The sequence below is a fragment of the Sorex araneus genome, chromosome 3 (genome assembly GCF_027595985.1).
Source record: "Sorex araneus isolate mSorAra2 chromosome 3, mSorAra2.pri, whole genome shotgun sequence".
In the NCBI taxonomy this organism is placed as follows: domain Eukaryota; kingdom Metazoa; phylum Chordata; class Mammalia; order Eulipotyphla; family Soricidae; genus Sorex; species Sorex araneus.
In genome coordinates this window covers 158,477,629-158,504,705 of record NC_073304.1, presented here as the reverse complement: position 1 = coordinate 158,504,705, position 27,077 = coordinate 158,477,629, and the positions used below count along the sequence as shown (strand labels likewise).

Below are 27,077 nucleotides of genomic sequence, written 5' to 3'. Positions count from 1 at the left end.
AAAAAAAGATCTATGAGGTGAGTTGTAAATAATATGAAGTGCCTTACTATATCCTGTCCGGGAAGCCTCGAGCATGCTGGGTATTTTTATTTTAATATAAGAATCGTACCAGTCCTGGGATTGGGGCAGAGGGTGAAACATGAAGCCTCGGTGAGAGAAGCACCAATCCTCAGACTTTACTGAGAATAAGAGTTAAATCCACCTGGTCCCCTCTCTACTTCCTATTTCCCTTCCTTCCCCTTCTCTTCCCTGTAACCACAAAAAGCCTATTAAGAGACTGAAATTAGCTAGCATTCCATGTGTTTAAACTGATCAATAATAATTGGCATATGTTGCTCCTTGGTGGTATAGAGTAGGCTGCAAGTTCCCCAAAGTCCCCCAGTAGAAAGACCTCCTCAGCCCACTGAGTTCCTCAGATTTCTGAACAAAAAGTCAGCGTGCTTAGAGTCCACCATTGGCATGTCTGCACCCCCGGCAATTATTCATAAACTCAGTTGAATAGCAGAAGAGAGCATATTGGCACCAAGGAAAAAGTCACCCTCCAGGCCCCCAAGCCTGGGTGGGTTCTGCATGGGTTCATTTGCAGCCAGTTTTCCACTGTAGTTATAAGCTCATTCCCAGGAGCCTTGGGGCAGCACCCTGGAAGGTGGTCCCCTGCCAGCTAGAAGTTCATCACCTGCAGGACCAAGCGGGGGCACTTGGAATTTCTGGACTCCCCAAGTTCCATCCTGGGTTTGCTCTCAGACCAGGCAGCCCCCCACCACTCTGGGCTCTGCCCCAGCCCCAAACTTGGCTTCTTGGTGGCAGGCAGAGGGGGTTCCTTGACCATCTGATAAGCGGGACTGTATTTCTGAGCCACTCCCTCTTTAGTGGGACTCCATGGTGTTAGAAGACCCTGTTAGTTCAAATGAGGAGATCAGACAGTGGCCCCAGCAGGAGCCCCCAGCCTCTCCTGCAGATATTCCTCAAAGCTGTTCCCTTCGGTCACCAAGCCACCTTCAGAGTCACTCCGTGACTCTGCAGAGCATGAAAAGGACATTTTTACTCAAAGAACTGCAGGCCCCCTTCCAACTCATTCTGAAATTGTCTCGGTAGAAGAAGCAGCAGCAGGTTGTGAGCAGGTCAGAAATTGGGGCAACCCGGCCTCAACCCACCACTTTGCAAGGGCGATGCCCGAAGCAACTTCCAGTCTCCAGAGTAACCTCCTTCTTTCCTGGAGAGGGGGGGTGAGGGGTGAGGGGGTTGCGCACTGCCAGGCCTTGCCAGGGTTTGGGGGAAACCTGTGGGCAGGTCCCCATTGGCTACTCCACGCCCGTGATTTTGGAAAGAACCTCAGGTGGCTACTCACCCCTTTCATGCCAGCTGACCTGCTCAGCAGGGTACACAGAGGGTCACGTTTTAGCCTGATCCCAGCCTGGTTGGCATCCTTTATCTCTCCATTTCCGCACGACCAGCTGAAGGTCTGAGAGGACCAGGGAGATTCCGCAGCCAATAACCAGCAGAGAGAGGGTAGCCCAGGGCTATTGCATTTCAGACTCTTTTCTCCTCCCTGTGGCACATGACAACTTTGTAGCTGGGGACAGAGTCCCAAGATTTGGTGTGGGATGGATTCTAGCCTCCATATCCACGGCACAAATCTAGGCCATGTGCCCATCCTAAGCCAACTGTACTGGATGCTAAGGACACAAAGTGAGTAAGATGCAAACATTATGCAATGGGGGCTACAGACAAGGACACAGATGACATGGGGTGGGGGGAGGTGACAGGATTCAGCGACATTGTGCAAGGGGAGGAGGGAAGGACCTCCTTCTGGAGGACTCTGATTAAGTACGGTTGGGTGAGCACTAGCCTAGAACGTTTGCTGAAGGACTTGTCCATGGAAAGGTGGAGAGACTCATATCAACCGTGTCAGAAGGAATGAGCAGGGCAGGGTGGAGCTGGAGAGAGATGAAGACTATTGTTCAGCAGGACAACCACAGGAAGCTTGTGATTGGCCACTGAGGATGCACGTCAGGGAGGATAATTAGTAAGGATTAAAGTTCAAGGGTTATTCAAGGGATATTCATTTCATAGTCCTTACTTTTTTATTTTTTAGCTTTTAGGTCACACCCTGCGATGCTTGGGGCTTACTCTTGGCTCTGCACTCAATTCTCACTTGGAATTACTCCTGGGGGTGCTCGGGGAACCATATGGATGCCAGGGATCCAAAGCGGGTCACTGCATGCGGGGCAAATGCCCTACCCGCTGTACTAGCCCTCTGCCCCCCACCCCTAGTCATAATCTTGAGGGCCAGGAGTAGGACAGGAATTTACTCCCAGGTGAAAGAATTTGCTTCAGTGGTAGTGACATAATGTGCCAATATATTCTAGAAAGTTCTGCTTGATAGGACTGCGTGACATGGATGGAGCAGAGCAGAAAAGAAAGATACAGGCACTCACCAGAGCCTCAGAGGCGAGACAGCCTGCACAGAGGAACAGCCAGTGTTACTCATCTCTGTTTTAGTTCTATTTATCATGATCTGGGAATTTAGCTTAATCGCTTCAATGTTTCATTTAGATGTCACTTGGCCTGATGACTGAGTTGGGGAGTACCCCTTCAGTGTTTTTGTTCATTGGTTAGTTTTGGGTTTGGGGGGGCCACATCCAACTGTGCTCAAGGTTTACTCCTAGCTCTGTGCTCAGGAAACACTCCTGACAGTGATCAGGGGACCTTATGGGGGTCAGGGATCCAACCTGGGCCAGCTGGATGCGATACAAGAGCCTGACCTACTGTACTGCCTCCCCAGCCCCAATGGTACGTCATAAGTTTTACACCCCAGTGAGGGTTTTACGCGTCTCCCCAGACTGCCCGTGCTCTAGGATAGAGGATAGGAATAGGGCTGTGGGTGCAGAGGTGAAGAAGCAAGAAATGTAAATTCAAGGGAGAATCAAGCTGGTTTGATGAGAGAATGAAGGAAAGGGGGGATCTAAGACTTTAAGTGTGAGCTTTGATGCTGTGGGAATGCCGCATGTAAGCCTTCACTAGCGAGGAGGAAGGAACTTTTCTTGGGCATGTTCTTCATAGCAGAACTGGTAGAAGATAGGAGTCAAGTTAGATTTCGATTTTACAAGATCTGGATAGGAGTATGGAGCCAGGGCCAATGGCATAAACAGAAAAGAGAGGGGCTGGAGAGACGGTCCAGGGGGTAAAACACTTGTGCTGCTGGCAATTCAGCCTCAGTTCCGTCCTTAGCACTGAGCACCATCATCACAGAGCCCTGAGCACCACTGGGTATGGTCCCCCAACCAAAATCACTCAAATAAACGGATTAATTTGAAAAAGCCTGCAAATTTGCCTACAGTGAGGAAGAAAACAGCAGCAATGAAAGGGCCAGTTACAGAAACAGGAGGGAAACTGAGGAAAGGCACCAAGGGCTGGAGTCATGCTTAGAGCTCCAGGACTGGGTGGTTGGCAAGTAACTAAGACAAGGGGAGGGGTGAGAGCTGGGAACCCCTCAAGTGCTTGAAGCAATTGGGCGTTGAGGCTCTCGGGAGAGTCCACAGCCTTGTTGGAGCCAGATCTGTCTCCTCTTGCTGATGGTCACCCCCAGCTCCCCCTGATTGCCGTGGCCACCTCCATACCACCCCCGCCCCTCATGTGCAAATGGTCACCCCACCCCTGCAGGTCAGGTCATAGCTACTCTCTCACCTGTCCCTGTCCAGCTGCCCACACTGCAGTCAGGAGCCCCCAACTTTCCTGGCCAATGCCCCAAAGCTGACTCTGCTCCCTCACCCCAGCCCAGCCGAACCTCAGAACCATCACTGCTGTGTATCATCTCCCTCCCCTCTGCCCCCCCAGACTCCTCGAAACGGACAAGTAGAACTAGGGGAGTCCTTTTTCAACCCAAGTCACAAATGTAAGGAGCCTGTGTTTCCAAGACTGTGGAAGTCTGCTTCCTCTTCATTTCTTTGTTTTTATTTTTGCTTTTGTTTCTTGGGGGTTTGCATACCTGGCTCTATGTTCAGGACACATAGCCAGGGTCCTCGGGGACCATCTGTGGTACAGGAGATTGAATGGGGGTGAGCTGTATGCAAGGCAAGTCCCCTCCCACTGTGTTTTCTCTCTGGCCTGAGTCCTATTTGTTTCTCAGTCCCATGACTGTGAGCAAATCTGTGTTTTCTCTGATCGACCTCAGAATGTGTGTTTTACTCTGAGCACACGGCCACAGTCATCAGATCACACAAAATATCCTTAAGAAGCTGATGTTATTACTGCTGATGTTCCTAGGAGGGGTATCTTTTGGAACCTCACCAGGCAGGGTTCAGGGCCTACTGGGGCCTGAAGACTCCTCCCATCAGTGCTCAGGAAACCACCCCCAGGAAGCTCAAAGCACATGCTCTAGTCCTTGGCGCCATCTCCCCAGCCCCGAAATAGGTAAATATTTTTAAACTCAGCAAGAAAGCTAAGCTACTGCTGTTCTTATAGGTATCATGGCTTGCCCACCCTCACCCCAGGGATAAATGTCCTGTTCTGGAAATACCCCTGCAGAGTCACAGGTTCTAGGAGAAAGACTGGGACCAGAAACCAGGATTCCCAGCCCTCCTGATGCCCAGGAAAGGGGATCAGTGGATTTGCCGCTTTGCCTCTCTGAGCTTCCGCCTCCTGAGGGGCTCGTCCCCCGATCTCCGAGTCCCTTCCTAGCATCCACATTTATCTGAGTACTCCACATTTTCTCTCCTGGTCTCGCGACTGGACACCTTCACTTGTCAGCCATGGCCTCCCCTCCTTTGCCCCCATCCTGGAGGAGAGAAACACGCGGACCAAAGGTTGGATGGTCCTTCAGGCGGCTGACAGCGTAGGAAAGTCTTCCAGGGCTGCCTGACCCTCCCCTGCAAGCCTAGACTCTCCCCGTATACAGAGAGGCTGATGGCGCGCGCAGTGGGCTGGAACTCAGGCCTTGTAGGTAGATGGCCAGGGCCTGACGCCTACACCACGTGGTCACCCAGAACCATCGGGAAAGACTCGTGAGCACTGATCCAAGAGTAGTCCCTGACTAGCGCTGAGTGTGCTCCCACCCCGAAAAAGACTAAAACTAAGGAAAATTAAAGCTGCCTCATTTCTCTGAAAATGATGCTTTGGAGGTCCTGGTCCCCACCCCACTCCCTCCAGTCGAGGATGGACTGGAACAGTGTGAGATGCGTGGGCCACGTCTCTGCAGCAAGTCTCTCTGTGGGGCCTGCCATGCCCCTTCCCAAGGGGGCGACCCCCTCCCCGCCTTCCAAGGACCTGGGCTGTAGGAGGCGCGTTGTCCTGCTCCTCGGAGCGGCCGGAGGGAAGGCGTCCCCTGACACGTGCCTTGGCCCAGCGGGACCGTGCAGGGCGTGGGGGCGAGGGGCCGCCACCAGGAAAGGCAGGAACAGACCAAATAGGAAACTCTCAAAGGGCAGCTAATTTTAGACTCAAGGCCAGGAAATTCTTCTGAAAACAATAAGAGCAATGGGCTCGGGCCCTGGGGAAAGGGCAGGTCTGAGGCCGGGGAAGGGTGGGCAGGGAGGTGCTGCAGGGCTGAGAACGGGGGCGTCAGCCCACCCCAACAGCTCATTTGGTTTCCATGCAAGAGATGATGTCCCCTCAAGACACCCAGCGTGGTGCCCCAAGCCGGTGGTGACGGGCACCCAGGCCACATCAGACTGAGCCTTGAACTGCCCCAGAGGCTGTTTCCAGCTGGAAGGGCCAGGGATCACAGTCCTGGCACGTTAGCTGACGACTCTCCATGGTCCATGGGACCTTCGTCTGCTGCTCCTCGGGGCCTGAAGCCCTCGGACTTCTAGTGACTTTAGGGTCCAGGGGGCTGGGGGGAGCTTCAGGCATGCCAGAGCGGTGATGGTGTTCTCAAGATCTAGCAGTCTACGCAGGGGAGCTCCGAGTTGTTCCCACATCAGTAAAGGCCAGGTCGCCCTCGGGCAGAGAGAGGGCTCACGGGGCTGGAGGGCAATGCTCTGTACAGGGGGCCCAGGTTCGAGACCCACACCTATGGTCCCGCCTGAGTACCACCGGAAATGGCCCCCTAGCATGACCAGGTGCGGCCCCCAAACTAGGAAGACAGCAATAAATCATAAGGAACAGAACATGTCCCACGGATGCACGAGTGAAAGTCTGTCACAGGCCTGCAGTCCCGCCCGCCCGAGGCTCAGGGCTGCAGCGAGTGCCACACTCCATCCCCCGCCGCCAAGAGAGTTCTCAGATGTGACCAAGTTTCAAAAAACTGACTCCGGGACACTCTGGGCTGCAGTCCTTTTCCTGCCAACTTTGTAACTCGGGTTATCCCTGCCCCCTTCTCGGGGACTTCTTTCTAAGCGGGACAGTTGGTGGTGGTGGTTTCTACTCTCTGCAGGGGTGGGGAAACTTTCTCCTGCCAGGGGCCATTGGGAATTTCTAAGGTCATGGATCGACCCTACAATTGTCTGTCTGCAATTACACTACAGACAGACTGGCCTTGCGCAGGGGTGAGAGGATCTATATCTGACCCATCCTGCACTTGGACCTGACCCCAGGATTTCAGTGGCTTATACAGCCCCATAGACAAGACCTTTTCCACCCCTACTTCAAGGGATGGTGACTGAACCTAGCAAGTCCCCACTGTGGAAGATGCTGGAGGAAGAGGTCATGGCAGGGATGGAGAGATAATACAAAGTGAGACTCTTGCCTTGCACCCAGCCGGGTTCAGTCCCTGGTATCCCATTTTGTCCTCTGAGCCTACCAGGAGTGATCCCTGAGCACAGAGCCAGGAGTTAGCCCAGATAACAGCCGTGTGTGGCCCCAAAACTAAAACAAAACCCAAATAGTGATCATCATTCGTTTTCCTTTTAATTTTAATTTTTCTAACCACTGAGAACTATAGCTAGAAACTCCCCTAAATATGATATTCACCTATCTATCCAAAGATAAAGCAACCAGGAAAAGAATTTCCTTTCCCGATTCTGTTCACATTCTGGATGTGTGTGTATGTGTGTCTGTGTGTCTGTGTATTTATGTCTGTATGTGTATCTCTGTGTCTGTGTATGTCTGTCTGTGTGTCAGTGTACCTGTGTGTGTTTCTGTGTGTCTGTGTGTATCTGTGTGTGTGTCTGTATCTCTGTGTGTTTCTGTGTTTCTGTCTGTGTCTGTGTCTGTGTGTCTGTCTGTGGGTCTGTGTATATCTGTGTGTGTCTGTGTCTGTGTCTGTCTGTCTGTGTGTCTGTGTATCTGTGTGTGTGTTTCTGTGTGTCTGCGTCTGTGGGTCTGTGTATATCTGTATGTGTCTGTGTTTCTGTGTGTCTGTGTGTATCTGTGTCTGTGTGTTTGTGTCTGTGTGTATCTGTGTCTGTCTGTGACTATGTGTGTGTGTGTGTGTATGTGTGTGTGTGTGCACACGTAAGTGTACTTTAGGGGTTGTGGCCACCACTTCTCTGGTCTCCACTATCTTCTCCGTTGCTTGCCGGATTGCTAAAGGAAAGGAGTCTGCCTTGCCTTGAAGCCCCTTGGGATCTGACTCAGCCCCTCAGTCTGGGGGAGCAGCACCTGGTCTGGCCCTGAGCCTGAGGCGGGGATGGGGGTCTGGGTCCCTGTGCGAGGAGCGGCAGTGTGGATAGCTCAGGCAGACTCTCTCCCAGGGAGCCCAATTAAACTGCAATTACACCAGATAAGAGGACCTGGTCTGTTTACACAACAGGGACTGCAAACCACCAGACCATTACAAGAGAACTTTGATCTGGCGGCAAGGAAGGGGCTGTTTCCAGCAGGCCTTGGGGAAGCAAAGCGTTTCTCCACAGAGTGTCGCCATCTCCCCCACCTCCCCACCACACCCCGCCACACACAGCTTCATCTTCAGCCAGCAACACCCTATAAGGACAGAGAGTGGGGCCAGGTCCTCATCTTCCCATAGGAGTCCATTTGACACCCCAACAGTCTGGGGAAAACTGGAGAAGACGGGGTTGAAAGCGCATGCCTAGTAAGCCTCACACCCCAGTTTGATCCCCGGCTTCCCATGGTCCCTGAGCACTGTGGAAGGAGTCCCTGGTTGTCCCCCACACAGAGGGGCCTGAGCAGAACTGTGCCCCTGGAGCCCTTGCATTGGACACTCGTGCAGCTCACAAGATCACCAGGAGGGGCGGTGGGCTTTCCTGGGCGTTGCTCGGGAGGCCCTCTCCACGCAAAACAAATGTATAAACAAAGAAAAGACAGTGAGGAGAGCTCAAGGAACAGGTCCCCTGTGGGACGGAATAGAGACGATTTCCTCCCCGAACCCTCCCTGCGGCCTGGTTCATCCAATGGGGACAATGAGGCTCAGTGAGGTGCAAGACTGTGTCCGAGGGTCACAGCTGTGGAGCTGACCTGAGTGAGCCCCCAGACCCAGGAGTCCCCTCAGAACTGCCTGACCTGGGGCTGAGTTTCCATCAGAGGCCCCAGGGGCCCCCTTCTGCACCTCCAGAGCTTCTGAAGCAGGAAACAGAGTCACGCATGCCCCCAAAGTCAACTGTCGACAGAAAGGAAAAAGGGTGCAGAAGAGGGTTTGCTCCTGCCTCTGCGCACAGGCCGGCCAGCCTCAAAAGCATCTATAACAAGGCTGTGCCCAAGGGCAGGGCAGCCTGAGCCCAGCCAGCTGGAGCCTGCTGGCCACCTCGGCCAGCTCCATCCCCAGCATTCCCAAGGGCCACAGGGAAAGATGGGGGACCAGCCCTGACTCGCACCCTCATTGCTCTGCGTTCTCCAGGCAACGGGGGTCAACATGCATGCACTGGATCCTGTTGGTACGACGTTGGCGTCTTTCCTGTATGCATTCATTCACCCGTCCCATCAAAAGTCTTGTTGGACTGCTCCTGGAACCCTCCTTCCTACACGCTTCCAAAAGCGCAGGCACCCCACATGAGCGAGAAGCCCAGTCAAAGCAAGCTGAAGAGAAACACGACTGAATGCAGTTCCCAGCCCACCTCGAAGCATCCCGCCTCTTCCGGAAATGGCTGGCATTCTGAAATATCCTTTTGTCCTCTTGGACAGTGGTGTTTTCTGTGTGGTCCACACACACACACACACACACACACACACACACACGCACGCACAAACACACACACACACAGAGCCTGAGCTCTGACAGGAAGTGATGGGTAGGAGTGAGCAGTGGGGAGCACTTCCTAAGAGTCACGTGACTGAAGAGGCCTCCACAGCCAGGACCCCTCCATCCTCTCCAAAGGGGACCCAGCATGAGCACCTGTTTGGCCCAAACCAAGCACGGCCCTTCCTCCCCGTTCCCACCCTCCTCCACCCCGGCCTGATGAAATGAGAAGGGCCCGGCTGAGCTGCCGGCGATTTCCAGGGCTCAAGGGCCTCTGGAGGCAGCATAACAGGAAGGAACGCTTCCTCCTATGGATGAAAGGGTGGCTGACACACATGGCCATATAAGTACCTGACCACACACTCCTTCCACACACAATGGCCAGACGACTTCCACTGGCCCGGCTCTCCCCGCCTCAAGCTGTGACCTCACTCCATTTACGGGAGTCTCCTGAGGCTGGCCTGGGGTGGGGGCACAGGCCTGATTTTACCAACCTGACGCTGGGCAGATGACTGAGCCGTGGCTAGCCTGATTGCTGCTGGCCGCGGGCTGAGAGCGTGGACCATTGCTAAGTCCTCTCTGTGTGAATGAGTGGTCAGAGAACGGCCACTCGCAGGAGCGGAAGCAGTACAGGCCGATGAAGACGGCTGCTTGGGGGGCCGAGACTGCGGTTGTGCTCCTCCCTGCATAGAGGTGCTCTCCACTGCTACCGCGATTTAAGTGAGAGATGTCCCATCCTGCCCCCAGCAGCACTGGGGCAGCTGGCTAGAGGATTCTTTGCTGGGGGAGGCCTTGCTTTACTTGCTGAGGGACCACTGGTGGCAGAGGGGAGCTTGGGGGAGCCAAGAGCTTGGACCCTCTTGTCAGGAAGGGGAGGGTCTTTCTGCAGGGAGTCTGAGACAGGGGAGAGTGTCGGCTGTGGACTGGCTCCTAGAAGTCCCGGGGTCCAAAGACATATTACATGCCTTTTCCCCCTGGAGGCTCAGGGGTCACCATCTTCCAAAGGCCAATGGACAGACAGGTTTAGGCCCGCAGTGAGGATGTGGGATGGGGGTGGGGCTGGCCCTTTCCTTCCCTGCCGGAATGAGACCCCAAGTCACTGCCCACGAACGGCCTCTCTGACTCCTGATCGAGTTTGCTGAACTGCCATGATCCCAGGGACTCGGAAACAAATATTGGAACCCAGCGGCTTTTGGCAGAAATCCCTCCAGGTTTAATTATTAAAATTCCAGAATTCCAAAACTGCACGGTGGCTACTGCGGCCGCGCAACATCCTATGCTATTTATAATCAGTAATAGAAAACATAGTGTCTAATGTTGCCTTTTCGGCAGATCTAAGTGTTGGGGAAAATCTCAAATAACAATGGTGGACCCAGTGTCGAAATATTGAATGTAATCAAAGTAGAGAGAGAGTAATGTGGACATCATCTGCTACACAGGTTGGGGGGGGCATACGGGGGGTATTGGTGGTGGGAAATGTACTCTGGTGAAGGGACGGGCGTTTCATTATTGTATGACCGAGTCTTAAGACTGAGTCTTAAGCTTTGTAACTGCTCTCACGGTGATTCAATAAATAATTTTTTTTTAAAAAAAAGGTATACTACAGAGACAATCTAAAGTTCTGCCTTTTCTGTAGGAGAATGTTTCTCCAACTTCAGTTTGTATTAATAAGTAAACCAAACTTCCTTCCTTCCTTCCTTCCTTCCTTCCTTCCTTCCTTCCTTCCTTCCTTCCTTCCTTCTTTCCTTCCTTCCTCCCTCCCTTCCTTCCTCCCTTCCTTCCTTCCTTCCTTCCTCCCTTCCTCCCTCCCTCCCTCCCTCTGGCCCGCCTTCCCTCCCTTTCTCCCCCTTTCCTTCAAGTTTCTTTCTTTCTTTCTTTCTTTCTTTCTTTCTTTCTTTCTTTCTTTCTTTCTTTCTTTCTTTCTTTCTTTCTTTCTTTCTTTCTTTCTTTCTTTCTTTCTTTCTTTCTTTCTCTCTCTCTTTCTTTCTCTTTCTTTCTTTCTCTCTTTCTCTCTCTTTCTTTCTTTCTCTCCCTCTCTTTCTTTCTCTCTTTCTCTCTCTTTCTTTCTCTTTCTTTCTTTCTTTCTTTCTTTCTTTCTTTCTTTCTTTCTTTCTTTCTTTCTTTCTTTCTTTCTTTCTTTCTTTCTTTCTTTCTTTCTTTCTCTCTCTCTCTCTCTCTCTCTTTCTTTCTTTCTTTCTTTCTGTCTTTCTTTCTTTCTTTCTTTCTTTCTTTCTTTCTTTCTCTCTCTTTCTTTCTCTCTTTCTTTCTTTCTTTCTGTTTTTCTTTCTCTCCCTGTTTCTTTTTCCTCTCCCTTCCTCTTTCTTTCCTCTCTATGTCTCCAAGGAAGCTTTTGATGAAGATAAAGGACTTTCCTGCTCTTTCTGTACTCTGAAGGTTGCTTAATCAGTTCCAGAGATGGTGAAATGGTGGCCCAAAGAGAGCTATGAAGGAAAGTGCTGGAACCACCACTCAGCAGCATTCTTCTGCATCTTCAGCCTTCACCCCAGCAACTTTGATATCCCTTCGAGGATGCCACATGCTGATGCTCCATCTCAGACATGGCTGTCAGGGATGGGGAATAAATGGACTCTTTGTTTTGAAACCAGAGAGAAACATTCCAAATGCATTAAAAATGTTCAGTATGTTCAATGCTCCAGGGGAGGATTCTATAGATGACAACATGTGTGTACAGTAACTTATTCTTTTGGTGTTTTTAGTCTCACATATAATTTCAAGATCTAGGATCATTTTATACTAAATCTGCCACTTGCATACTTAAAATATATTTTTAGTATCCAAAATACTAAAGGTTCTATGGCATTAATTTTTAACACATTGCTAATCTCATTGAATTTGATTGCAATATTGGTAGAAAAAACTAACATAAGCTGACTCTTAAAAAATGTTGGAGCTGCACCCAGCAGTACTTAGGGGTTACTCCAAGTGGGTGTTTGGGGGAGTGGGGTGCTGGGCACAGAATCCAGGCCTCACACGTGCACTAATGCCCTTTGGGCTATCTCCCTGGTCCCAAGGGCTGACTTTTTAATCAATTTTTTCAAGTCAATGACACATCTGGCCATGAAATCACAACATCCTTCCTTATTTCAACAACCCCCTAAGAGAGCATCCTTGAGCACAGTTTTGTGTCATTTCTGTGCAGGTACCAACATCGATGTGAGAAGCAGGAGGGGTTTCTCCTGTGTTTCTTGTATGAAACCCTCACCTCTCGCAAGTACAGTGTCTACCCGGCACAATTCAGTCACTCTCCCCTTCTTGGACTCCTACATGTTTAATAGATTCCTGACCTTAAGTGTGATCTATACTTTTCCCCAATTCTAGTTTTCCAGCATAGCAAAGGATTCTATTTTGGAAAAAGATATTTTGAAAGAGATGCCAGTAAATAAAGATGTGTTGATCATCTCTGAGTACAGAACAACTTCGGAGCAATTTTTTTCAGTGCTACAGAGGACAATTTTTAGCAATGTTTTGTCTTTTAATACATAATTAAAGTGAGAGATCATAGTGAAGGTTAGGAGATCAGCATCAAACCTGTACCTATGTAAAAACCTCAGGTGGGGAAAAGACCAGAGCAGAAACAGGTGTCTATTTAAAGACCCATAAACATAGTGACAGGGGTTAATAATAAACATGATGGTTCCCTTTGCAAGAATTTAGAGTAGATACTCCAATGCATGTCTGCTAACCTACAGCTTCATTTAACATTGGGATAAAGCACAGCAACATATGGGAACTCTCTCATCATCTATGTATAAGGTCTTTGTTGGGGAAAAGGGACATACCCAGCAGTACTCAGAGGACCATATACGAAGCTGGGGATAGAACCTGGATTGGCAACATGTAAGATAAGTGCTTTAACATCTGTGCTCTCTCCCTAACCCTACACATATCTTTATAAAGAATCTATTGGAATATGTCCTACAGGGTTGGAGTGAGTACCTTCCTTCTCAGAGAGAAGGGACAAAACCTTTATTGATCCCTACTGAAAATTCCTTTTCCTGGTCTTTTTCTAAGGTGTGTGCAATTTTTCTGCACACTTCTTGTCATTCTCATGTCCTGGTTTAAATTCTGTGATCAGAAAGCTCATGTTAATTATTGGTTTTGCATGGGACCAAAATTAAGTGAAAGTATGCTTTGAACAGGTCTAAGGTACATATTTGTACCTAAGAATGGGGGTACCTTTAGACTTAGTTCTTTAGTACCCTCATACTAAACTTCTATCCTTAGTGATTTAGTCCTGAGTACTATAGTGTCTATTTCATCTAAGGTTCATGCAGAGAATCTCCTGCCCCTTCTCTAGGCTGTCTTCACTGGGGCACCTTGGATGGGGGCAAGTTGACTTTCCCTCTCTGCCCCAAGCAGAGCCCCGGCAGCCAAAAAGCTCCAGAACCCAGCCACAGCCATGCTCAAGGCCACTCTCCACACACTCGGACAAACCTCAGCCATGAAGGAACCGACCGAGGAACCCAGGTATGTGGGACCCGTGGCTGAGATCTCCAAGCCTGCTCAGATTGGGACTGGGCTTTCTCCACCCAGATCCCCAGTTTTCCAGTAGCTTGGCAGTCACAGCCACAAACTGCCCCCGGTGCTATGTAATCTTATCAACAGCCAAGATCCAGAGACTATAAAACAAAGCTTCCATAAGAGAGCAATGCAGAATCTTGCACAACAGAGTCTGGCAAGCTACCCATGGAATATTCGATATGCCAAAAACAGTAACAATAACAGGCCACATTCTCCTGAATGCGACAGGGACAAATGGAGACGTGACTGGTGCCCGCTCGAGCAAATCGATGAACAATAGGACGACAGTGATACAGTGATAAAGTGAAGAATGGAGTGCCTCCACATCCAAAAGAACAAAAGCAACCGCTGTTGGTGTGGATGTGGGGAAAAAGGGACCCTCCTACACTACTGGTGGGAATGCCGACTGGTTCAGCCCTTTTGGAAAACAGTATGGTCGCTCCTCAAAAAACTAGAAATTGAGCTCCCATTTGACCCAACAATAACACTTCTGGGAATATATCCCAGAGAGGCAAAAAATACAGTTGAAATGACATCTGCACTCGAATGTTCATTGCAGCACTGTTTACAATAGCCAGAATCTGGAAAAAACCCGAGTGCCCAAGAACGGATGATTGGTTAAAGAAACTTTGGTATATCTACACAGTGGAATACTATGCTGCTGTTAGAAAAGATGAAGTCATGAAATTTGCATATAAGTGGATCAACATGGAAAGTATCATGCTAAGTGAAATGAGTCAGAAAGAGAGACAGACATAGAAAGATTGTATTCACCTGTGGAATATAAAATTAAATAACAGAATAGGAGACAAATAGCCAAGAATAGTAGAGATAAGCCAGGAAGTTGGCTCCAAGGCTTGGAAGCTGGCCCCACATACTGGAGGAAGAGCAGCTCACATAGAGAAGGGAACACCAGGTAAAGTGTGGTTTGAGGACCCATACGGGATGGGAGATGCACTCTGAAAATAGAATATAGACCAAACACGATGGCCACGTAGTGCCTCTGTTGCAAACCACAACACCCAAAAGGAGAGAGAGAGAGAGAACAAGGGGGAATGCCCTGCCACAGAGGTGGGGTGGGGTGGGGGGGGATGTGGTGGGAGGGTGGGAGAGATACTGGGAACATTGGTGGAGGGGACTGGGCACTGGTGGAGGGATATAAACAAAATGCAAACATGAAAGTTTAAAAGTTTGTAACTGTGACTCATGGTGATTCACTAATAAAAACAATAAATTAAAAAATAAATAAAATTTATAGTACAAAAAAAAAGGAGAATGGAGTGCCTTTATACTTAGTTCCTTAGTACCCTAGTACTAAACTTCTATCCTTAGTGCTTTAGTCCTGAGTACTATAGTGTCTATTTTATCTAAGGTTCATGCAGATGTACAGACTCTTAAGTAAGCTGAGCAGCGGGGCTGGAGTGATAGCACAGTGGGTAGGGCATTTTCCTTGCATGCAGCTGACCCGGGTTCAGTTCCCAGCATCCCATATGGTCCCTAGAACACCGCCAGGAGTAATTCCTGAGGGCAGAGCCAGGAGTAACCCCTGTGCAATGCCGGGTGTGACCCAAAAAGCAAAATAAATAAATGAATAAATAAATGAGCCGAGCAGTCAAAATACATTGACCCTAATGATGTCAAGCCTCTGAAACACACACACACACACACACACACACACACACGCACATACATGGAAATTTTTCCTGACAAATCTGTCAATCTCAGTTATCCCCTTGATCCAAATGCAGATGGACAACCTCACAAGTGACTCCAAAGAACTCCCATCTGATTCCACCTTCGGAGCTGGGCCCCTGCTCCTTTGAGTGTGTGTGGGGGGGCGGGGGGGTGGCATTCAGGAGGATGTGAAAGCTGGGGAGGGACAAGGGAAAGGGCCCCACTTACCACCACTGTGGGACGTGCCACCGGATAAGGAGCAGGGCCACTGACAGCAGGGGCTGCAAAATAGCTCATGGTGCTTTCAGAACCTGCGTGAGAGAAGGGAGAGTATTCACTGGACTGCGGAGAGCACCCATGGGTGCACAAGAAACTGGGGGTGGGTGCACTCAGAGCTGGGGGGAATCGTCTCTTTAAGAACCATGGAGTTCATTGCCTTGTGTCACAGAGAAGAAAGGAAAAGTCAGAAAGAAAAAGTGGCCCCCTACACTAGCCCCTAGAAGCCGGCAGAGCCAGCCTCCTGACTCACACAGCGTGACCTGAAAACTCCATTTCTGGGTGGGCAACTATAAAAGAAGCATGGCCTTCAGACTCACAAATGAATCTCAGAACTGAGCGGCTCACCCAGAGATGTCCCTGGACCAGGCTGACTTCACTGGGAGCCTCAGATGGGAACAGGTGTCATCCCTCCACCTGCCCCAAATGAATCCAAGCAGCCTCAAGCCTCCAGAACACTGAAACACCCAGGTACGTGGGACCAGTGGCTGCAAACTCCAGACCTCAAGGGACCAGGGACAGGCCACTCCTTCCCACCTCCCTTCCCCTTGGGGTCCTAGCTGCCAACACCCACAAACTGCCTCCAGGTACCATTTAAGTGCATTAATGGCCATGATCCAGAGACTCACAAATGAATCTCAGAACTAATTAGCTGACTCAGAGATTTCTCCGGACCCCAATTATTAAAATTTAGAATTCCAGGAGCAAAAGCGGCTGCACAACATCTCATGCTATTCATAGCAAGCAATACAAAATAAATTATCTAGCATTTGCCTATTGGGCAGGCTTGAGTGGTGGTGGGAAAACTCAAAATTATGGTGGTGAGAAGGTGTAATGGTGGTGGGATTGGTATTGAAATATTGAATGTAATCAATTATTGTGAAAAACTTTATAAAAATATTTAAAAATTTTAAAAAGAGGCCTTGGCATTTGGTTGAGTTGGGGATGGATCTAAGGTGTCGTGGGGAAGGTTCTGGCTGGAGGGTTTTCCAGTGAGTCATCTGCACAGGAAAATCATTTATATAACAAACATCCCTGTTGATCACAATGCTTTCTAAAGTGCTTTCCTCCTCCCCCACTTTTTTTTTTGTTTTGGAGCCACACCCAGGAGTTACTCCTAGCTCTGCACTCAGGAATCACTCCTAGTGGTCCTCAGGGGACCATTTGAGATGCTGGGGATCAAACCTAGGTCAGCCACATGCAAGTAAAGTGCCCTACCCACTATACTATCACTCTGGCCCCTAGTTCATGCACTCATAAATTCAATGCATGCTATCAGTGTTTCCCAAAGTGGAGGATATGGCATCTTGCAGGGATGGCCGCTGAAGCAATTAGGGGAAGGCATTGTGGAGTGATCTTTTTCTGAAGGAAAAAAATAGTAGGGAGGGAGGGAGAGAAAGGAAGAAAGAAAGAGAGAAAGAAAGAAACGTAGAAAGGAAGGAAGAGGGAAAGGGGGAAAAGAAAGTTAAAGAGAGAAAGAAAGGAAGAAAGAAGTATGTGCTTTAGCTTCAACTTCATTGCTTTCCATTTTCTATTTGTCCTTTTTTCATTCCTGCAAAAATTTAAATTGCTGATACCTTTTAAGAAACATTGAGAGAGTCTTTGGTTCCGTTTATGGTTTCAAAAGGTGCTGATGTGGATTCAGCATCAGAGCCTCTGAGCAAGTCCTCTGTCATGAGAGATGTCCTCAAGTCCTACGGTCCAAGAATGCGGGGACAGGACATGCTGATGGGCGTGTCTTTGGGTTGAGAGCGAGCTCTATGTCTCTGAAGACATAAAGGACCGTGGGCTGTGGGGACTGATTGCCACTCACGCTTTACCTTCTGGAGGTCTTTTCTCCCCCAAGTGGCATAAAACTAAATAAAAGAGCTTTTATTTTTTTATTTCTTTATTTGGGATTTGGGGCCATACCCAGTGGTGCTCAGGATTTACTCCTGGCTCTGCACTCAGAAATTACTCCTGGGAGGGCTCAGGGGATCATCCAGGATGTGGGGATCAAACCCTGATCTTTCATAAGCAAGGCAAAGTTCATATCTCTCCCCATGAAGCACTACTAAATTTTCCATCTAAAATTTTTAAAAGTGAGTCCTGAAGCCACAAGATCTGGTCCTCTAGCATTTCAGGACATGGATCTCCATTGCAGGAGTGTGGTCCCCCGAGAACGCAAAGTTGGAGGGCAGGGAAGAGCAGGGCATGGTCGTGCAGCCCCTGAGGCCCACCTCAGATGAGACCATCACAGGCACGAGCAGTTCCCTCTATGAAGCTCTGCACTCAACACTGAATGTCAACCAGGAGACAAGGGCCGGGGAGAGGGCCTGGTCCTGCCCTGCCAGCACACAGCATTGTGGGATGGGAGTGCCGTGTTCACATCCCCCCAAGGCTTTCCTCACTTCTCATCTTGAAATCACATTTTTGAAGTCCTAATAAATCCTCCCTCAGCACAAGAATGAGACTTCCAGGCTAGCACAGGGACATGCCATAAGACCCCCATGGAATCAGGATGGTTTTCATGGGGGGTAATGGTGGGGTCCCCTGCAGGGAGCCCTAGACCTCTGAGTACTGTCTCCAGGAAAAAACAAGAGCTGCATCCTCTGCTTTCCGCCTGCAAAACCCCGGAGTCTCTGAGTCATCACAGTCTAGGCCTCACTCAGTCCTTACAAATGCTGAAGGTCACCTTGGTGAAAACAGCATGCCCACTCAGGCAACAATTCCGGGTGTCTGCCCATCCCTGGGATCTGTGATGGGCACAGGAGCCCCACCGGGAACCCCAGATCCTTGTTCGGGAATCTCGCTGCTTATCCGACAACCATCAATGCCATCCGCCTGATGGGAACAGGCCTTATTGGACGGTGCACTTGCACTTCCAACCTTGTGGAGAGAAAACAGAGAGCTTCCTCCCTGCCCTGCGTGGGGGAGAAGAAATCAGGAATTCAGAGGGTGTGAGGTATGTTCACGGGGCCCTCGGAGCCAGCCCTAAACTAGCCAAATGGCCGAAGAGGACTCGTCCCTTCTGAAGTTTGATTTAACTTAGAGTTGGGTAGGAGGAAGACGTTGGGAATTGCCATCCTTCAGCCCAGCTCCAAGGCTCTGAGCGTCTCCATCTGCTGTCAAACCCTCCTCCTCTTCATTATGATACACTGTAGAAGGGAGAAAAGAGCCTGTGGAAATCAGCTTTGTCTCCCTGTCTGCTCAGGGGAGGTGGGAGGCTGCCCGCCCAGAGACTGCTTTGCTTTGGGGAGGGCTGAGCGCCCTCAGCATCTCCAGGCAGTGCCCTTCACCCAGGGAGGAAGCTGGAAAGAGGGAGTTGCCCGGCCTCCCAAGGGCTCGCTCTCATCTCAGGAAATAACTGAGGGACAAAAATGGATTGCCGCCTTATTCTTTCTTGGAGCACAAAAAAAAAAAAAAACACCAGTAAAACAAAACCCGTTTCCCCCTTGTCGATTAGGACACGGAACAGCTGCTGCAGACGTCAGAAGCAGCGAGAGAGCAGGAGGAGAGCCGGGATGGTCCCTCTTTTCTTTGGCTTATTGTCCAAGCAAGTTCCTCTCAAACGATACCGACCCGGATTCTTCCCGTACCACGGGACCACAGGGCGATTTCAGATTGAGTTGCTAAACCTCGCAGGCCAGGCCGCTGACAGGTCACAGAAAGGTGACATTGGTAAGGGGGAATCCAGAAGAGCTGACTCAGGCTTCTTCCCTCTCGCTTTTTCTTTTTAGATGGTGCCAAGGCTCCAACCCAGGGTCTCATGCTTGCAAGGCAAAGGGTCTGAGCAACGCCCTCAGTCCCCACGTTTCTTAAACGGAACGGACAGAGCAGAAGCAGAACGCTCATGGCTGAGGACGCTCCCAGTCCCGGGGTGGTCTCCAGAATCAGGGTCCCCCTGGCTCCCCTGCACCCACCCCCAGGCCCCCCAATGGGTGTCGTCTCTGTGACTGCTGATAGACATGTGACAGAAATGTTGCTCCACCTCCTCCAAGTGAACCCCTTTCTCGAGTGTTGAGGTTCATCTCAGAAAGCTTCGCTACCAGAGCCCTTCCTAATGCAGCCTTGCCCCCTCCAGGACCTGCCGGCCCCTTCTCTGGCCCACACAGGGCAGACAATAACCTCTACCACTAGCACTGGAGCTCCTGGAAAGTGGGTTCTGTGCCTTAAAAAATATGCTTTTATATTGTTATCATTTAGGCAACATGGCTATAATAGTGCTCACCTTTCTGGTATTGATGTTCAAAGTCATCTGCACCCCCACCACAAGCCCATAACTGCCTGCATCCCTGTGTCACCTCCAACCTAAAGTTCCTTTCCCCCAACCCTCCCCCCATTATTTGGTGATTGCTGCTTATGGTTTATCATGCAGACTGGTACTGCCTTAGCATCACCCCTATTCCCCCAGAACCTCCGTCTTTGTTCCCATGTTACTTCCCGGAAACTTATTTGTCCACCTTCCCTCCTCTCCTCCCAAACCTGGCACTCTGAAGTCTATATTCCACTATCTGATATGTGTTATTGATCAGTATTGTCCACACCTTGATTTGTTTCTCTCCATGCCACACATGAGTTTGATCATCCTATATTTGTCTTCCTGCCTCTTGATTATTTATTACACTCAGCATGATACTCGCCAGTTCCACCCTGCAAACTGCAAACTGCATGACTTTACTTTTATAGTGGCTGCAGAGTATTCCACTGTGCAGAGAGAAACTACCTGACCCGTTCAACTGTTGTTGGACATCTGGGTTTCTTCCATATCCTGGTTATTGTCCCAATGAACGTAAGTGTACATGTATCTTTTCAAATTAATATTTTTGTGTTTGGTGGGTAAGTATGCCATGCATTTTGCATTTTTATCTCTATAATTTAAGACATCACATGGGTAGAAGAGCAATTGGGACTTTGCTTGGATTTTGAGCCACACTTGCTGGTGCTCAGGACTAACTCCTGACTCTAGATGCAGGAACCACTCCTGGTGGGGCGCAGGAGACCATACGGGCTGCTGAAGATGAATCCAGGTCAGCTGCATGTGGGGCAGCATTTGGGCTTTTTAAAATCAATGAATGAATGAATTTATTTATTTTTTTTTTGCTTTTTTTGGGTCACACCTGGTGATGCACAGGGGTTACTCCTGGCTCTGCACTCAGGAATTACCCCTGGCCGTGCTCAGGGGACCATATGGGATGCTGGGATTTGAACCCGGGTCGGCCGCGTGCAAGGCAAACGCCCTACCCGCTGTGCTATCTCTCCAGCCCCATGAATGAATTTATTTTTTAACAAGGTTGGAATCTCACAAGTAAAAGTGTAGGTGGAATATCAGAGGGGAAGACATTGATTTTTTTTTTTTGGATGGAGAGCTACAAAGTTGAATCTTTGACTAAGGATCCATTTGAAATAAGAGGTTTATATGAGCTTGTATTCTAAGTGAGATCTGAGTCCCTTTATTTGCTATTTAATGTTACCATTTAACTTATCAAAGAAGCCTTTTCCTACCACTCTGCATAAGCAATGTGCCCATTGTCCCAGATATAATATAGTGGTAATAGAATGTAAGCCCTGTACAGCCAAGATTCCTCCTTTCCCTCGGGTTAGGGAAAGGCTTATGGGCAGATGGCATAAAAGTCATTACTTATAGGAGCACATGTCTACAGCCCCACAAACTGCCCCTGTTTGCCCACAGGAGCAGAAAGGTTCAGAGACTTCGACAGCAGGTCACAAAGAGACCTTCTACAGAGTGTCTGACCCCTGCTCCTCCCATGCTTCTCTGTCATCACTCTCCCAAATTTCCAGGATCAAAAATAAGCAATTTGGGGCCAGAGAGATAGTAGTTTGAATACTGAACACAGCAAATGGTCCCTTGAGCAACACCAGGAGAGATTTTCTCTGAGTGCAGAACTAGGAGTGAGCTCCGAGCACTGCCAGGTGCCACCCCTCAAACCGAAACAAAACACCACAAAAATGAGTGATTTGCAAAGAAGGCAGAAAAGTTTGTCTAAGGGATGAGGGCATAGTGCAGAAGATTCAAGCACAGCAGTTGTGCTCAGGGCTTCCTCCTGGCTCTGTGTCAGGATCACTCTTGGCAGAGCTCAGGGAACCATAGGTGGTTCTGGGGATCAAACCCAGGTCAGCCACATGAGAAGCAAGCAGCTGACCCCCTGTGCTGTCTTTCCGACCCCTCTAGAATGTTTTGTCTACAGAAGAACTAGTTATATTTTAGGGTCTCTTAAACACCATGAGAAGTGATACCAAATCATCAGAAGTAGTCCCTGAGCACCACTGGATGTGGCCCCCAAGTTAAGACAAAAAAAAAGATGACAGAGTGGGTGAGAAGAGGAGATTTCTGTGTACCCTAGAGGGAGCTCTGGCTGCCAGAGAGAAGCTGTTTCTGAAGATGCTGTCTGAAGGCCATGGGATCCATGGGCTGACCGGCTCAGCAGGACCCTCCAGGGGGCTGCAGAGTGAGGCCCAGAAGGAAGACAGGCTTCTTTGTCACCTGCCATAGTCACTGGCACAATGCCGGGGGCATTTTCTATGGCAACAATATAACCTGATGCGCTGTGGTTTACAACTGCCAAGTTTTATTTCTTTGGGGGGCTGGGTTTGTTTTTTTTAATTGTCCTTAGATGTGATGCTTTTCTTTTCTGTTTTTTTTTATTGTTATTGTTGTTTTGTTTTTGTTTTTGAGTGTTTGGGTCATACCGCAATGCTCAGAGGTTACATCTGGCTCGGAACTCAGGGATTACTCATGGCCGTGTTCAGGGGACCATATGAGACGCCAGAGATCAAACCCAGGCCAGGTGCATGCAAGGCAAGTGTACTCTCTCTCTAGCCCTGGCACAATGCTTTTCTTAATGATCCTCTGATGATTGTGCAATTAGTCCCCAAATTCCTTGACATGATGAAGGTTCCTGAAATATGCATCTTCTTAAATGCCTTCAAGTGCTGATGTTGAGACAGAGGATGTATGCATCCTATATTCGAATGCTCATTGATGGAGAAGCCACAATCACACTGCAAACCACATGGACATTGTAGGGGTTTGGGGAGGAGTTACTCCAGAGAGACTAAGTCTGACTGTGTGACACTGATGGCTCAGCGTTTGGACCTGGGGATACCTGGATCCAAGAGGGCTATGCTTGGGGATGCTGAGGGTAGGGGTGGAAAAGATCAAACCCAAGGTAAGCCCAGCGTAAGCTCCAGCCCTCTGAGCTTTCTCCCAAGTCCAGGCTATTAGGTTTTAAATTTGACCTTACACACTAATCTTTGACCTGAGATAAGAAATAAAAAACTAACACATAAACTGAGTATAAAGGCTGAACAGACTGCAAGTGTATGATAAAGCCATGTCAGCCATGTAGGCAACAAAGCTTAGTTCCTAGTTTCCCCCCTTTCAAAAATGATGCAAAATATTGAATAGATTTGCAAATACTTCTTCTCCTAATATCAATAACTTAAGGTTCCTACCAGTAGATATAAAAAGGAGATGCATTTGATCTTGATAACAGAAGTAAAAGTATTTGCTTTTGGTTTGGTTTGGCTTTGGGGCCACACCTGGCAGTGCTTAAGGCTTACTCCTGGCAGATCTCAGGGGAACATAATTGGTACTGAGGATTGCACCTGTGACAGTCAAGTGCAATGCACGTACTTTAACCACTGTACTATCTCTCTCGCCCAAGAAAAAGCATGCGTATTCTTAAAGGACCAGCCATTTCAAGGGAGCAAACAGTGCCTTTGCCAAATCAAAGGAAGTAGTTCCACCTCTTACAAGGCCACATCCTTCACCTGCAGGAGTTTCCGTCTCTCCAAATGCTACATTGGGTCCATTTTTCAGGAAGGTTTCTTTGAACCTTCTTGGCTCCTAATTTTGCTAGCACAGGATTCTTTCTAACATGAAAGGAGATGTTGTTTCTCAGATGTTCTACTCGACCTCCCGAAGTTCAGTCTCCGTAGCATGGGGACTATTTAAAGCTGAGGTCAGTCAGGGCCTGCAAGCTCATGAGAAGAACCATCAGGGTCAGTAATCAGGGCTTTGCCTTTGGAGAAATGTCAAAATGCAAAAATCTATATCTAGTGTCAAATTCCAGAATTCCCTCTGCAGCATAACAGCCCCTCTCTCTCTCACTCCTAGAACCCAACTCTATGCCATTCCTTAAATCAAGATGCAGACATACTCTTATCTCCCCTCACTGACCTTGGACTCCACATTTATGTCACTCTCCCATATATATGCCACTACATTTTCTTTTCTCTTAATAACCTGTGTGACCATTCATTTGATGATTCAACAAGCCCCGGAAGAGCCCAGAGTGATCAGGGGAAAGTTCTCCTCCTTCTCTATAGTACAAGGTCCACAGTATTTCTTGGTGTATGGGTCATTCTGCTCAGAGTCATGAATGGCTTGAGAGCCAGGGCGGTATCCTTCTAGATAGTAGACAGGCTACCCATGCATTGATGGAATGAGAGAAGAAACTTGAACATGAAACAGTTAATATGTCCAAGAACTATATCTTGGTGCCCAAGAATATCCAAGAACATGTAGATCTCATTGATATGAAAAAGAAAGGAGGAGGTCAGAGAAATAGTACAGGGGTTAAGGCACTTGCATTAAATCCTCAGTATTATATATGGTCCCCAGTACCACTCAGTGTGATCCTTGAGCCAGGAATTTATTAGCTCTGAGCACTGCTGGGTGTGGACCAAAAACAAACAAACAAGCAAAAAAATAGAATTGGGTGGGGGTGGAGAGGCAGCTTCCTCTGAAGTGAGACTTCCTCTGTACTCACTACAAGAAGTGTATTTTCCTTGAAATCTGGAGTTGTACCAGATAGATACCTTTGTTGTCTCATCTCTTTCATTACTTCTTCCTAATTCTTATGAGAGTTTAGTTTGTATTTTTCAGTCCGTTTTGTCACTCCTTTCCCTGTTCTGGCAGCTAACTTAACTAAGCCACCAAATTCAGTTTTTTCAAAAATTTTAAGATAAGCATATTTACGTGGCGCAATTTGCTCTCCTAAGGAATCTTTGTAGCTAGAATAAGCAAAGGCAAAATGTGGGTAGAGAAACTCAGGATGCTTTCTCTGACTGCTTATCTCTAAGAACCTGACTTTTCTTGTCTGAGTTGCCAACATGACAGGAATAAACATCCCTTCTTATCTCAAGTAGCCACCACGAACTAAGGACGAAGGTGAGGTTCTGATTTACGGACTAGTGACTTCCCCCATCTCACACTAAATTCACCAGTTCTTTTACTGATTATGCAAATCAACCTCTTATAATAGCCTTAATATTCAAGTCCTGCTTTTCTCCAACAACAAGGAAATCAGCTCCTCAATCCTTACTCCAATAGAAAACTTGAAAGGATCCCCTTTCCTAATGAAGCAAAACACTTTCAGGGGCTGTGTGAAGTAAGGTGATGGACTAATCTGACTCGGAATACTAAAGTGGACTTGTTTCAGCATTTACAAGAGTGCGTTGTTCTGTCCTTCCTCAAGAAGTCACTCATTTGTGTTTCTTGAACAGAGAGACGCAGAGGTGACATTATCTGACTGTGCTGTAACCATCAGGAGAGAGAGTGCCTCCCATTAAGTTTTCTCTTCATGGAAATAAGTCCCATAGTGTCCACGACTGGAAGAACATTGGAATGAAGTCCCCCATGCTACTGACTCTCGTAAGCACAGGGGGCTCAGCCTGCCCCTCGATGTCCAGGAATTTTTGGTGCCCAGTGCCTGTGGCCTATAACTGCCAATAAACCATCCTACTGGGAATGTGGTCACAGCCTTATCTTCCAGTGCTTGTCTGTGGAATTCAGTGAATGGTAACAGCTGACCTTCAGATGTCCTGCAGGGTCCATAGTACAATGGATAGGGTGTTTGCCCTGCATGCAGCCAACCCAGATTCAATCCCCAGCACTGCATATGGTCCCCCCAAGCACTGTCAGGAGTGATCCCTGAGCACAGAGTCAGGAGTAAACCCTGAGCACCGTTGGATGTGCCCCCCAAACCAAACAACTAAACAAACAAATGTCCTGCAGTACTGGGAACCCCATGGCACCCCATACATAATTAAATAAATACATTAGGGTGTTTTGTGTGTATTTTTATTTCACCAAGATGCTAGAAACAAGAGATAGCTGGATGAATGATGTTATGTGCACTTTACAAGGAGGGAGGTAGTGGAGTTCATAGATTTTTTATGCCAAGTCAGACCCAAACAAAGACGGGCTGCAAAGCCAAATATGTCAACTCTAACCCAATAGCTGCAATCAGAGAAATCCCTAAGGGGGGTAGAGTTTTTAAATAATGACTTTTCAACTCTGTGTGAGGAGGTCTGTTAGATGTAATCTAGAATTTAGATATGGTTTAGGCTCTTAAGAAGCATTCAATAAAACTGTGAGGAGAGAGAGAGAGATTGGGAGAACAATGACAGGGAGCAGGAGCCCTTTAATGAGACCCTTTTCAATTGGAATGAAAGGACAGCAGCTGCCTTAGATCTTTCCAATCCAGCAGGCAACTTCTGGGACTATGTCTGATTGTGATTTTCATGGTGGAGTTTCATTTATTTGATGGCCCAAATTGGAAGGTTCCCATTTCTCCGTATAATGCTGAACAGCTTGCCAACATTCTTCTATCAGGAGAGAGATTGTAACTTACATGACTTGGGGGGGGTTGCAAAACCACTCATCTAGTCTACCAGTATAAAAAATTTCAATAAACTGAGCCCAAGAAAGTAGTGTTTAGCAGATGGGTAGGTAGCTCTGGAGTCCGGAAGTTGGGTGAGCTTGGAGTACCATTCTTACTGGATGCCCACAGGGCAAGTTCTTAAGCCCTCAATTTGGTTCCTCAACTGGAATATGGAGATCATCACATAAACCATTCTAGGATTGCTGATGAGATCCTATCGAGTGAAAGTGCTCAGCAGAGTACTTTACACAAATGGTCAAGGAACAATATTCACTAGTATGTCTAATGATAGTGCTAATAACAATCTGGCATTACTTACCATACACAAATAGTAGCCAGCATTTTTATTGTTATTTTTGACTGATCAAAGTGGCAGAAGATATTTATTTAGATACTCAAGCTAGGACCTAGATGGTCTAAATTTCTTATCTTTCTCTAAAAGGCTGTTATTTAAATCATCAGAAATGGATTCCCTTCCCTAATCTCAGATTGAGCATCACTAGTCAAGAATTTCACAGAAGGGAGGGGTTGAAGAGATTGCACAGCAGCTAGAGTATTTGCCTTGCATGCAGCCAACCTGGGTTCCATCCCAGGCATCCCATATGGTCTCTGAGCACTGCCATGAGTAATTCCTGAGTGCAAAATCAGGAATGATCCCCAAGTATTCCCAGGCATGACCCAAAAAAGCCAAAAATAAATAAATTGATAAAATAATTTTACAAGGGGGAAAAAAAGCTATAATTTCTGTTGAGTGGAGGCCCTTTATATCACTGTTATGCCTAAAAAAATAAGCAAGCATTATTTTTAATGGGAAGCAAACTCACAAAGGGAGAACTCCATCAGTT

At 48.3% G+C, this 27,077-nt stretch overlaps 1 protein-coding gene across 1 annotated transcript in view; it reads right to left on the bottom strand.

Annotated features, from left to right (window-relative positions):
• Positions 1 to 27,077, bottom strand: part of ETS1 (ETS proto-oncogene 1, transcription factor) — a 137,187-nt gene that overhangs the window by 104,684 nt on the left and 5,426 nt on the right. The window contains exon 2 of the mRNA XM_055133024.1: positions 15,515 to 15,597. Coding sequence (XP_054988999.1) covers positions 15,515 to 15,597 — 83 coding nt within the window. The remainder of the gene's footprint in view (positions 1 to 15,514; positions 15,598 to 27,077) is intronic.